Source organism: Marmota flaviventris, chromosome 3 (assembly GCF_047511675.1).
Source record: "Marmota flaviventris isolate mMarFla1 chromosome 3, mMarFla1.hap1, whole genome shotgun sequence".
NCBI classification, from domain to species: domain Eukaryota; kingdom Metazoa; phylum Chordata; class Mammalia; order Rodentia; family Sciuridae; genus Marmota; species Marmota flaviventris.
The window spans coordinates 63,520,546-63,533,646 of NC_092500.1; the positions used below are offsets into that span (position 1 = coordinate 63,520,546).

At 42.5% G+C, this 13,101-nt stretch overlaps 1 protein-coding gene across 1 annotated transcript; it reads left to right on the forward strand.

Annotated features, from left to right (window-relative positions):
* Positions 1-1,021: 1,021 nt before the first annotated feature.
* On the forward strand, positions 1,022-9,281 carry Atp5mc2 (ATP synthase membrane subunit c locus 2). The gene is made up of 5 exons (XM_027949995.2): positions 1,022-1,096; positions 4,478-4,547; positions 6,416-6,493; positions 6,968-7,161; positions 9,022-9,281. Exons 2-5 carry the CDS (start codon positions 4,509-4,511, stop codon positions 9,134-9,136), a joined length of 426 nt encoding a protein of 141 aa, XP_027805796.1. The 5' UTR covers positions 1,022-1,096; positions 4,478-4,508; the 3' UTR covers positions 9,137-9,281.
* The last annotated feature ends 3,820 nt before the right edge of the window (positions 9,282-13,101 follow it).

A 13,101-nucleotide genomic window follows, 5' to 3' on the forward strand; every position in this document is an offset into this window, starting at 1 on the left:
CCGGGAGGGGGCGGCGGGAAGGACGGGGCCAAGGAGGGGAGGACAAACGGCCCCTCAGAGGGTGGCGGATTTGGTTTTATTTACAGCCGCGGCTTTCTTTTTATTTTTTATTTTTTTTATGGGGGTTTGGTGAGTTTTTCCCGTCTTTCTCGTGCTGCGTTCAATGAGCACGATGCCTGGACGGCTGGGGTTTGGAACTAGATAGGCCTCGCGCCCTTCTCTTCCAAAGGGCTGGTTAAGTCCTGTCTGAGGGATAGGCATAGAAGCCCCCACCGCTTCCACCAAGGGGAGGCCCCAAAGGACATCAGAGGGAAGTCGTGGGCTTTCGGGGGAGTGCCTCATGTGTACTGCTTAATCCATATCTCGCCTAGGTGAAACCTGGGCAGAGACCTGGGCTTGCCCAGGGTGACCTTGTACCTTAACTCAGGACACAGGTGATTGTTATTCCTAATCTGCCCCAGGAAAGAGAATTTTGGACTAAACCCCTAATTTTCTGACTTGTTGATACTGCTTTTCTCATGGCTTATCACAGAGTAGGAAAGGGGAAAAGACAAAGCCAGCTGAACCAGCTGTGGCATTTTGCTAACTATTCCCCCCTTAACCAGTTTTCCATCTAATGATGCCGGGAGCCCCAGGGCAACAGAAGGCTGGAATCCCTTGACTTCATTTTCCTCCTGCAACATTTCAGTAACTGAATCGCAATCACTATTGTATGCTATTTAACTCAGTATCTGAAGCTTTCCCCCAATGGGTTGCGCATGCTCAGAAAGGAGACTGGCGGCCAAGATCCCAAACGCTGTACTGATCAAAGGCAGGCCATGTTATGGATCTGCTTACTCTGAAGTTGGCCTATGTCCGCCAACTACAGGGTCGGCTCCGCCTGTAGTTTCTCCTCTCGAACACCAGGTGGGGCCTCTGGCCGGATGCCGCTTCAGAGCTAGCAGGCGGCGCTGTAGAACCTGGGCCCACCCTCGACATTGCATTCACTCTATCCGCGGCGGAGCGACTCGTTCGCCTAGGCGACGCATGCGCCAAGTCTTCCCTTCGCTATTCCCGCCCCCCCCTCCCCTCTCTGTCTTCTGTGCACTGGGAGCAGGTAAGGCGTTGGGGCCTCGTGCCCTCTCTGCGCCGCGCAGGCGCGCAGGGTACCACCTCGCGTGGATGCTGTGCGGCCCTTTTCTTGCTTGTTCCCACCCTGGTGCTTACACCCTCCTCGGTTCCCGCTGTCCCCGCTTCTGAAAGCTATCCCTTCCGCGTGCTAGTGACCTCCAACCGCGCGGGCCTGGCGCCATCTTGGGTGTTTCCTAGGGGAGGGTGCTTTGTAGCTGGCAAAAGTCAGATCCTGTAATGCTGATTTTCATCGGTCTCGACCCAGTCCTTACAGACGCTTTTAGCTCACTTTCTTGCCCTTTCAGAGTTGTCATAGTGCCCTTTCTTTCCCTACTTTCTCACATCTTAACTCTTGCCCCAAATTTCCAGATTCAACCCCAGGACCTCAGGCGCTCCAGCAGTGGAGATAGTACATCGTTCAAAGCCACCAAACCCTCAATTTAAAAAGTGAACTGAGCCGGGCGCGGTGGCGCACGCCTGCAAACCCAGCAGCTCAGGAGGCTGAGGCAGGAGGATCGCAAGTGCAAAACCAGCCTCAGCAACTTAGTGAGACTCTGTCTTTAAATAAAATATAAAAATGGGCTGGGGATGTAGCTCAGTGGTTAAGCGCCCTTGAATTCATTCAATCCCTGGTACAAAAACATAAACTATAAACGTGGTAGAAACTACCAACAGGCATAACATCCTATCCTGTCAGACAGTCTTGGAAGAGCCAGGGCACAAAAGAGTACTGTTACCGGTTGCGTCCCAGTACCTTTACTTTCCTGGCACTCTGGTGTAGTTGGAAAAAATCACAAGCAGTAGGCTAGAAATGAAGGTTTCTGTTAGAGACAGCAGGGCTATAAGGCCCAGCTGGTGGTGCCTGCACGAGTCTTTGCTTTACAACTTTTTATTAAGCTCCGCAGATTTCGCCATCAAGAGTAAAAAGCTGGGCGCGATGGCGCCCTTCTGTAATCCCAGCAACTCAGGATGCTGAGGCAGGAGGATTGGGAGTTCAAAGCCAGCCTCAGCAATTAAGCAAGACCCTGTCTCTAAATAAAAATATAAAAAAGGGCTGGGGGTGTAACTCGGTGGTTGAGCGCCCCTGGGTTCAATCCCTGCCCCCCCCCCAAAAAAAAAAAGGAATTTTAAAGGAAGGAAATTATTAAGTTAGCATTCCTGTAACTCGGAACTCTGGAGGAAACCCATGATAATTTAAAAGCCATGGTTCTATAGAGTGCCACTGCCCAAGTGCAGGCTCCAGCTGGCATGGTAGCACACAGCTGTAACCCCAGCAACTGGGGAGGCTAAAGCAGAAAGACTGCAAGTTCTAGACCAGCCTCAATAATTTAGCAAGCCCCTAAGCAATTTAGCAAGATCCTGGGGATCTTGGGGATGTGGCTCAGTGGTTAAGTGTTTCTGAATTCACTCCTGGGTAACAAAAAGAGAAAGAAAACAGATGCAGTTTCCTTTAATTGCCATCTTTGTTGTGAGCCTATTATTACCTGCCTGTACCACTTTATAAATGATTTGGGGGGGAAGGTGGGGGGGGTCACTTAACCACTGAGACTTATCTCTAGCCCTCACTCAGTTGCTGAAGCTGGCTTTGAACTCAGGATCTTCCTGCCTCAGCCTCCTAAGCCTCTGGAATTACAGGCATGTGGTTTGCCACCCTACTCAGCTTATAAATTATGATTTTAAGGCTTAAGTGCTTTGAGAAAAACAGCTCTCCCTTTATTAAAAGATTTAAAGAAGTATTGGATTTTGACCCAGGGAAACCTGTTCAGCAGAATTGGGGTTTGTGTTGCATATAGGTAGAAATCAGTTCTAGACTGGACAAGACTTAAAGATACCTATAAAACTAAAAGTAACTAAGATTTTGGATTCTGAGGTCTTAAACCCTGGGGCAATTTGAACCCAGTTCATTTAAGGAAGTTGTGTTTAATAGACCTACACATTTTCAGAGTTTCAGCCTATGGCACATTAGAAACTGTGTAACTTAATAGAGAAAAGTTCAAGGCTGACTTGGCAAATTAGTGAGACCCTGTCTCAAAATAAAAATTTAAAAGAATTGGGGAGCTGGGCATGGTGGTGCATGCCTGTAATCCCAGCAACTTGGGAGGCTGAAGGAGAAGGAACACAAGTTCAAAGCCAGCCTCAGCAATTTAGTGAGGCTGTCTCAAAATAAAAAAATAAGAAGAGCTGGGGATGTGGCTCAGTGGTTAAGTGCCCCTGGGTTTAATCCCCAGTACCAAAAAAAAAAAAAAAAAAAAAAAGCGTTGGAGATGTTGCTCATTGGAAGAGTACCCCTAGGTTTAATTCCCAGTACCCCAAAAAACAAACAAAAGTAAAATGCTTGATCTCAAGTCCTAGTTCTACCACTACCCTAGTTGTGTGTGTGTTTTGGTATTGGGGTTGAATTCAAAGGGGCTATACCCCTGAAATATATCCCAAAAAGCCTTTAATTTTTTTTTTTTTTCATTTAGAAACAAAGGCCTGACTAAATTGTTCAGGCTGCCCTCCAACTTAAATCCCTGTCTCAGCCTCCTGATAACTAGAATTAAAGGCTTCTGCCACCATGCCTAGCTCCAGGAATATATATTTTTAGTACATATACTACCTCTACCCCCAGATAATTTTGGTTCTGGTGTCTTCTCACTTCACTTGGAGAAATCTTGCGTTTATATCTTTAACTTTCCCTCTCTTCTCTGGTAAGTTCAGCTCTACCAATTTAGACACCTGTAGGGTGTAAGGACTTATTTAGATCTTAGGGATGCAAAATATAATACTATAGTGAAATGAATAGTTTAACAGTCATTGCTGTTGAGGATTATTAGAGTTTCTCATTGATCTGCCTCATGCTGTTAGTTAAATAGGAAAAGTGTTTTGAGTGTCAAGTACTGCTAAATAATTCAGTAAAAAAGATTGTTGGAGTCCTTCCAGTGTCTTGGCCTTCAACAAGTATCTGTCAAGAGTACAAAGACTCGTCTTTTTTTTTTTTTTTTTTTTTGAGAATTTTTTAATATTTATTTTTTAGTATTTGGCGGACACAACATCTTTGTTTGTATGTGGTGCTGAGGATCGAACCCAGGCCGCATGCATGCCAGGCGAGTGCACTACCGCTTGAGCCACATCCCCAGCCCAAAGACTCTAGTCTTTAGGGGCTGGGATGTGTCTCAGTGGTAGAGCACTTGTTCAGAACAAGAGAACATCATTTGATGATAAGAAAATCTTGGAAGCTCTATGGAGTTTCTGGAGGAAAACACAATATCAAGATTCTTATTCCATCTCTACTGATCAATCTTTCTGCTCTCTGGGCCAGTTAAGCTTTCCAGAGCAAATTTAGTGAGCAAGGACAGTATTTATAATGCTGCTTCTGTAATTCCAGCTTTCTTGCCACGACCCCTCACCCCCTGAAAATGTATGCCTGCTCCAGGTTCCTCTCCACCCACTCCTTGGTGAGTACCTGCTTTTTCTGGGAGAGTTTTCTTTTCTTGTCAGACCTTATTTTTCACAGCTGGGTTTGGGGGGTGTGAATGAGATTCTTGAGCAGGGATGGCTCTTTGCTCTGGTAGCCTGACAAAAGAGTGTAAATTGTTTCCAAGGTACTTCCCTATCCTATATTCTTTGGAGGCCAGCTAATTCTTACATATCCATAACCAAGATCATGTTATTCCTAATCAAACTATATGTTCCTGTACATTGGAGCCCAGCCAGAAGTGGTAAGCATAAAGTTGATACATAGTTTGGTCTGTATATGAATTGGGAATAGGATCTCAGTGAACTGTAGCTAGGAGTTCATTCTAGGAACTGAAATTTGGTTTTAAAAAAAGCTTACATACACATTGGAAAAGCATTTGGCTCAGAAGCAAAATTAGATGGCCGGGTGCAGTGGCACACGTCTGTAATCCCAGTGGCTCTGGAGGCTGAAGTAGGAGGATCACAAGTTCAAAGCCAGCCTCAGCAATTTAGCAAGGCCCTAAGAAACTTAGTGAGACCTTGTCTCTAAATAAAATATTAAAAAAGGGATGGGGATGTGGCTTAGTGGATAAGCACCCCTGGGTTCAATACCTGGTACCAAAAAAAGTAAATAAATAAAAATTAGATAGATCAAGGTGGGGTACACATCTGAAATCCCAGCAGCATGGGAGGCTGAGGCAGGAGGACCATAAGTTCAAGGCCAGCCACAGCAACTTAGTGAGACCCTGTCTCAAAATAAAAAGGGCTGAGGATATAGCTCAGTGGTAAAGTGCCCCTGGGTTCAATGTTCAGTACCAAAAAAAATGAGAGAGGCATTTCTCATAAGTTAAAAGGAGTAATGCTGTTAGTAGGCACCATTTATTATTTCCCATGTGCCTAGCATCAAGTTTACCAATTTGTATACTTCATCTAATTTATTCCTCAAATCAACTCTGATATTGTTCCCACTTGATAGATAAGAAGACAGAAAGATTTAAGTGACTGATACCAAGATTGCACAGCTGATAAAAGAGTTAAAATTGGAGTGTAGATCTATCTGACTTTAAAGACCTAGCTGTTACTTACTATGTGTGTTTTGAAGATATTGGGGTTAGTTAGTAAAGGCTACCAGGAGGAGGTAAATGTTGAGTGTGGATCTTTGAGTTTATTTTCCAGAGGATGTGAAAGATGCCCCAAACCTTGGCTTCCTTTTTGTGGGCTGGCCATTATCAGATAATTCCAAGGCTTAATTTTTTTCTTGTTCTTAGGGACTGTAAAAAGGTACAGCAAGGGTTTACAGTAAAACCCTTTTAGCACAAAAGGAAGTAGACTTTCTTAAAGACTGAGAACAAGAGATATGGTGATGTATCTACCCCTACCGTTTGGTGGTACTAAGAATTCAGCCCAGGGTACTCTTCCATTGAGCCACATTCCCAGCCCTTTTTATTTTTCATCTTGAGACAAGATCCACTAAGTTGCCTGGACTGGCCTCAGTCTTGGAATTCTCCTGCCTCAGCCTCTGGAGTTGGTGGGATTATAGGTGATGCCACCACACCAGTGGTGGGGGAATGTACAGTTTGCTAAAGCTGGGCATCTCTAGTCCCAGCTGCTTGAGAGGCTGAATCAGGATCACTGCTTGAGGTGAGGAGTTCAGGGCCAGCCCAAGCTACACAGCAAGACCCTGTCTCAAAAAAGCAGACAGAATTTGCTAAGACAAAGAGTAATCCAAAATTCTGACTAATTGTGAAAAGAATGGAAGGGGCACCAGAGAAAAAAAGATTTTATCTATGAAGTAATAACTTGTATGGCTCCGAAAGTTCTCTCCACAGCCTTCCTGACCTTCCTGCCCTTGTGTCATTCCCACTAGGTCAGGAGCACCTCTCATCTGCTGAGCCGACCACTGTCTGCAGTGGTTCTGAACCGACCAGAGACACTGACATATGAGGTACCTTAACAGGTGGAGTTGGGACTGTGGTTTGGGGGTAAAAGGGTATGGAAGGTTACCTGCCAGAACCAGTAGAGGGAGTCCTGAGGACAGTCATCGCAGAATAAAATTCTGGAAGAATCAAGGCCATTGCTTTAGGTGGAGGTGGAAGACAGGTAATAACCATGTATGTTTTTGTGTTTCGGTTTTTCTGGCAGTACATGCCTATATGTGCTACTGCTAACTGCTATTACTTAGTCTAGTCTAATTGACTTTAGGTCCCACATTACCAAGAAGAGGCTAGAGTCTCTGTCTTACCACTTCTAAAATATTGAAGGCATTTGAAATCCACCTCTGCTTGCCAGCATTTTCATAAGTTTTCCAGGGAGACTATAGGATTTGGCATCATAGAGGGCTTAAAGGGTAAAAAATGTTTCCAAAGCAAAAACGGGATTTCAAAAAAATCTTTACCTTCTTCCTATCTCTTCTTCACAGAGCTTCAGCAGCTTGGCAGTCCCATGTCCCCTGACCTCACTTATCCCTCACCGCCGCTTCCAAACCAGCACCATTTCAAGGGACATTGACACAGCAGCCAAGTTCATTGGGGCTGGGGCTGCCACAGTTGGGGTGGCTGGCTCTGGGGCTGGGATTGGGACTGTATTTGGAAGCCTTATCATTGGTTATGCCAGGTAAGATAAGTTGGGCCCATTGTCTCTGATATGCTTGCCAAACTTCTAGGCAGAAATATTAGACAGTCTAGAGTTGTACTATGCTAAAAGCAGCCACTATATAAAATATACATTTCAGTTCCTCAGGTCATACCAGCATATTTCAAGTGTTCAGGAGCCACATGTAGGTAGGCACTACCATATTTGACAGTGCAGATATAGAACATTTATATCACTGAAGAAAGTTCTGTTGAACATCTTTGGTATAGAACAGGGGTTGGCAAATTAAGGCCTGAAGGCAAAATTTGGACCACAGTCTGGTTTTCTATGGTTGCGTTAAGAATGATTTTTACTTTTTTAAAGGTTTTGTTTAGTTTTGTTTTTAAGCTAGAAGAAAAGATTTTTCAGTGGTCCTACTATAGGGAAGTGATAAATGTTTAAGGTACTGGATATGCCAATTATTCTGATTTGATATGTATCAAAACATTATATTGTACTCCATAAATATGCACAATTATTAGGGATGGGGTTGTGGCCCAGCGGTAAAGTGCTCGCCTAGCACGTGCGAGGCGCTGGGTTCAATCCTCAGCACCACATAAAAATAAATGAATAAAAATAAAATATTGTGTCCAACTACAACTAAAAAATATTTTTTAAAAAATATGCACAATTACTATGTTTGCATCAAAATTTTTTTAAAAAATTAAAAGGTAACAGAACCATATGTGGCCCACAAAGCCTTAAATATTTACTATTTGGTCCTTTATGGAAGAAGTTTGTAATCCCTGGTCTATAGCTCATTCAGTCATTCCGCATAGTGGCTTTACTGCTATCCCCACACCCCTCACTCTTGGGAAAACTGCCTCTGCAGCTGGCCCTATTGGTCCCTGACACTAGGGACTATTTGATTCCCACCAGCTCCAAACAACTCACTGGTATAACTAAATTAATCCTTTAGAGACCAGCAAGTTCTCTTAATGTCTTTGGGGAAATAAAGTTATTTTTTAGGGTTTGTGTTAAACAGAAAGCCTAATTGCTTCTGTGTCTATAATACTGTTAAAAGCTGGTGTTGCTTTACCTTACCCATTAAGACTTCCCTAGGTGTCAAGAGTAAGAGAAATATAAATTTTCTGACTATTTTGGATTGAAAGAAGGAAGTCAGTCCCCTGGCTCTGGGACAGTGTTTTTCTAATTGTGTCCATAAAGCCTGGGATCCTGAGGATATGCCCCAGATTGTCTTAAGAGAATGAAGGGGAGACCAGACAAGCATTTAAACTGCCCCACTTTTTTTTTTTTTTTTTTTGTACTATTGCAGTTTGGTTTTTGTTTCTTATTTTGTGGTTCTGCTGCTTAAAGTTTGAAATACTGCTCTAGAAAGACCTTACCACTCTGGATACTTTTCTGTCCTATTCGGGCCATGGATTTTAACTTTTTAAGTTACAATGATACAGGGGTAATCCACTGGAGAAGGTAATGTTGGTACCTGGGTTGTGTTATAGGATTTTGGATTGTCCACTTCCCCCTCATTTAGTCCCTGCAGAGACATTGGTGAATCGGGGCAAGAATTTGGACATAATGGTGTCATCTGAATGGCTCCTTGCATAAGATAAGTTTAAAGGCCAGGCTTCATGGTGCATGCCTGTAATCCTAGCTGCTCAGGTGGTTTAGGGAGGAGGATTATAAATTCAAGGCCAGCCTCAGAAACTTAGCAAAACTCTGTCTCAAAACCAAACTTTAAAAAAGGTTGAGGATGTACCTTGGTGATAGAATGCCCAGTACCACCACCAAAAAAAAAAAGAATTCTCCCTGAGCCTACCTAGATGTTTATCCTTTTCTTTGTATGTACTAGAAATTCAGTGTTTTCTTCTCCCCTTCTCCCAGGAACCCTTCTCTGAAGCAACAGCTCTTCTCCTACGCCATTCTGGGCTTTGCCCTCTCAGAGGCCATGGGGCTCTTTTGCCTGATGGTGGCCTTTCTCATCCTCTTCGCCATGTGAAGGAGCAGTCTCCGCCTCGAATTCTTTCTCCCATGTCTTGTCTACCCTGTATGTCCCTTTTCCTATACTTCCTCAGGCAATCTGGGGAAAGTGGTTGGCTCAGGGTTTGACAGAGGGAAGACAAATAAATACTGTATTAATAAGATGTTTCTTGAGTCTCCTGTGTATATTTCTTTTCCACAGTTGGCTGAGTAACTTGGTGAGAGTACAAGGTATGCAAGGTGATGATGGTTCTAAAACTCAGCAGGATCTGGCTGAGCTCAATTGCTCTTAATTGTGTTTCAGGGAAACCTCATTTGAAATAGCTCTCCTTTTTAATAATTACCACCTCACATGACCTCTTATTTGCCCTAAAGGATTGGGGTTAGTAGCAACTACAATCCTGGCTTAAAATGATGATGATTAATTCATTTTCTATTAATCATCACTGTCACTGTCCTAGCTCAGTGCCTAGTTGTCGGTCACCTGTTCTGTTGTAAGAATTTCTTATTGGACCACTTGCCTCCTGTCTCTGCCCTTTACTTTTTACTTGTACCCACTACTGCCAGGTTAATTCTCCTATAGGACTGGTTTTTGTTTACCAACTCAAAAACAACTTTCTTAGCTTTATATTTTTGGGGGTTTTATTTCTTTCTTTAAGATGGAGTCTTGTTTTATTGCCCAGACTGGCCTCAAAGTTCTGGCTCAAGAGATCCTACTGCCTGAGTCTCCTGAGCTGAGACTATAGGCACATTCCATCAGCACATTCCATCATGTCGAGCTTATCTCTTTTTTTTTTTTTAGTTGTAGATGAACACACAGTATCTTTTCTTTATTTCTATGTGGTGCTGAGGATCTAACCCAGTGCTTCATACATGCAAGACAAACGCTATACTACTGAGCTACAGCCCCAGGACTATCTTTTATTCTTACACACTTAACCCGAAGTGACTGTTATTTTTCAGATGCTTTCCCATCCTTAATTCTGCTCATCTTTGTTTTCTTTCTCTGAATCTTTGCTTACTTTCCTCTTTTTTTCTTTTTTTTTTTTTTTTTTTGGTGATGCTGGGAATTGAACCCACGGTCTTGTGCATGTGAGGCAAGCACTTTGCCAACTGAGCTATATCCCCAGCCCTGCTTTCCTCTTTTTTCAATCTGTTATCTTAAAGACTTGCTTAAATGCTGTCTCTTCCTTCATGAAGCTGTTATCTAATTTCTACCTACCCTCAGTCAAATGAGCATTAACCCCTATAAAGGGCTATAGAGCATATTGTATCTTGTTTATAATACTATGGTCTGTAATCTATGGATTTGTGTGCATGTGGACACTTAAATCTCCCAAATCAGGTTGTCAATTTCTTGAGGCTGAGACTCTCGTGTTCATGTTCATATCCCTAAAAGTATTTAATTTATCTCAGCATGTACTTAGTCACTTTTTTTTTTTTTTAATTTTCTCACCTGATTCTTTCTCCCTTCACAAGTAAGGAACCAAACTTTGAGAGATTGAAATGTTTTATCAGAAGCATTCACTGACAGGGAACTCATACAATCCAAGGTATAAAACTATCCTATTGTTGGTCTTATGGGACTCTTCCCAAGAAAAATGTTGCTGGTGACTATTAAAAATGTAGGAAGAAAAGGGCAGAGAAAACAAAGATAAACTTTTTTTCTGTTAAAAATGGTTCATGAGGTCTGGGGTTGTGGCTCAGAAGTAGAGCGATCGCCTAGAATGCGTGAGGTACTGGGTTCAGTCCTCGGCACCACATTAAAAAATAATAATAAAGATTGTGTCCACCTAAAAATTAAAAAAAAAGCCTCATGATCTGAGCACAACAACCAGGAGCAGTATTGCTTGTGATTCTAGTGACTCGGGAGTCTGAGTCGGGAGGAATGCAAGTCCAAGGCCAGCCTCAGCAACTTCACAAGACCCTGTCTCAGCAACTCCTTAGCACCACAAAAACAAAACAAAAAACAGTACATGATTTACAATCAGGAAGAAAACACAGATACCTTCTTAGGGTGGTAAGGATTGAGCTAGGGCCTTGTGCATGATATGCAAGCATTTTACCACAGAGCTGTGGCCCCAGTGCTATTCTTAAAATAGACAGATACCTGATGACTGAGGAAGGGGAAAGGCAGTAGAGCCTTCTACCAAAGGTTTAAATTCAAGTGAATAAAACAAAGGGAGGGCTATTGCTTATTTCCAAATATGTATATACTTCCCATCACCTCTGGGTTGGAGGAAACACAAATTAGAATCTGTGCTCATGAGGTCCACACCCCAGATAATATAGCAATCTGGAAGCAAACTGTGGAAAGACCCCTCTTGACCCTTAATCAAATATCAAAGGGGCAAGGATAAATGATTTGGAGTGATCTGCCTGTGGACTTTTAGTTACTGCTTGAACCAAAAGTAAAACCACTAAAGTCAACAATGTTATAATTTCTGAAAAGATGCTAGCACATATCCAGTTATTTCAAGCTATGTAAGATAGAGCTTATTCAAAATTTAGCCTTTAGAAAATACAGGAAATTTGCCAGGAATGGTGGCACATCCCTGTAATCTCAGCAACTTGGGAGGCTGAGGCAGGAGGATACCAAGTTCAAGGTCAGCTTCAGTAATTTAGGGATACCCTCAGCAACTTGGTGAGACCCTGTCTCAAAAATAAAATAAAAAGGGCTGGGGTTGTAGTTCAGAGGTAGAGCAACCCTGGGTTCAATCTCCAGTATTTAAAAAAAAAAAAAAAAAGTTATTTGCTCTTCTTGCAATTGTTCTTTTCCATGTTAATTTTAAAATCAGCTTAAGGGCTAGGGTTGTAGCTCAGTGATAGAGTGGGTTCAATCCCCAATAGCCCCATTCAAAAAACGTTGTGAAATTCTAATTTTGTCAACTCTGTGTCCCCAAGTACCTCTTGAAGTTTTGGTGCTGAGAGTTGAACTCAAGGCCTGAAGCTTACTAGGCAAATGTTCTACTGGATTGAGATGTATCCCCAGACCTTTAAAAAAACTTTGTTATATGCATTTATGAGTGTCAAAATGAACCCCACTATTATATATAACTATAATGTACTAATTAATAAAACAAACATGGGCTGGGGCTGTAGCTCAGTGGTAAAGAGCTTGCCTTGCATGTGTGAAACACTGGGTTCGATCCTCAGCACCACATAAAAACAAATAAAGACATTGTGTGTCCATCTACAGCTAAAAACTTTATATATTAAACAAACAAAAAACCTCTACAGTAAAAAACGTAAGTTTGAGACACAGTCTTGCGAAGTTGCTGAGGCTAGCCTTGGACTTGCATTCTTCCTGCCTCAGCCTCCCAAGTCACTGGAATCATAAGCATGTGCTACTGCCCCTGGTTGCTGTGCCCAGATCAGAAGGCATTTCTAACAGAAAAGGTTTATCTTTGTTTACTCTGCCCTTTTCTTCCTTCATTTTTAATAGTCACCAGCAACATTTTGCTTGGGAAGAGTCCCACAAGACCAACAATGTGATAGTTTTATACCTTGGATTGCATGAGTTCCCTGTCAATGAATGCCTCTGATAAAACATTTCAAACTCCCAAAGTGTTAAAGTGTTTCTTTACTTGTGAAGGGAGAATGAATCAGGTGAGAAAATTAAAAAAAAAAAAAAAAATGACTAAGTACATGCTGAGATAAATTATATTAAATACTTTTAGGGATGTAAAAATGTGTTTTATTCTTCTTCTTTGTCCTTCCTACAGAATTTAGTTTAGGTAACCACTTAACAACTTAGGTGTGTACAAGCAAAGCTTGGTGGCCCATGTGTTTTTGTTTTCTCTGAGGTAAATGATGAGATTGTTCTGCAAGAAGCTTGGAGGCAAATTTATTCAGGAGTCAAGGCAACCTGGATCCACTTGGCTTCAGGCCCCAAGAGACATCTATTGGCAACCCAAGTTGCCAACAACTTGGGGTAGAGGAGAGGAGAAACAGGGTTCAAGAGCAAATTTTCTGAAGATCTCT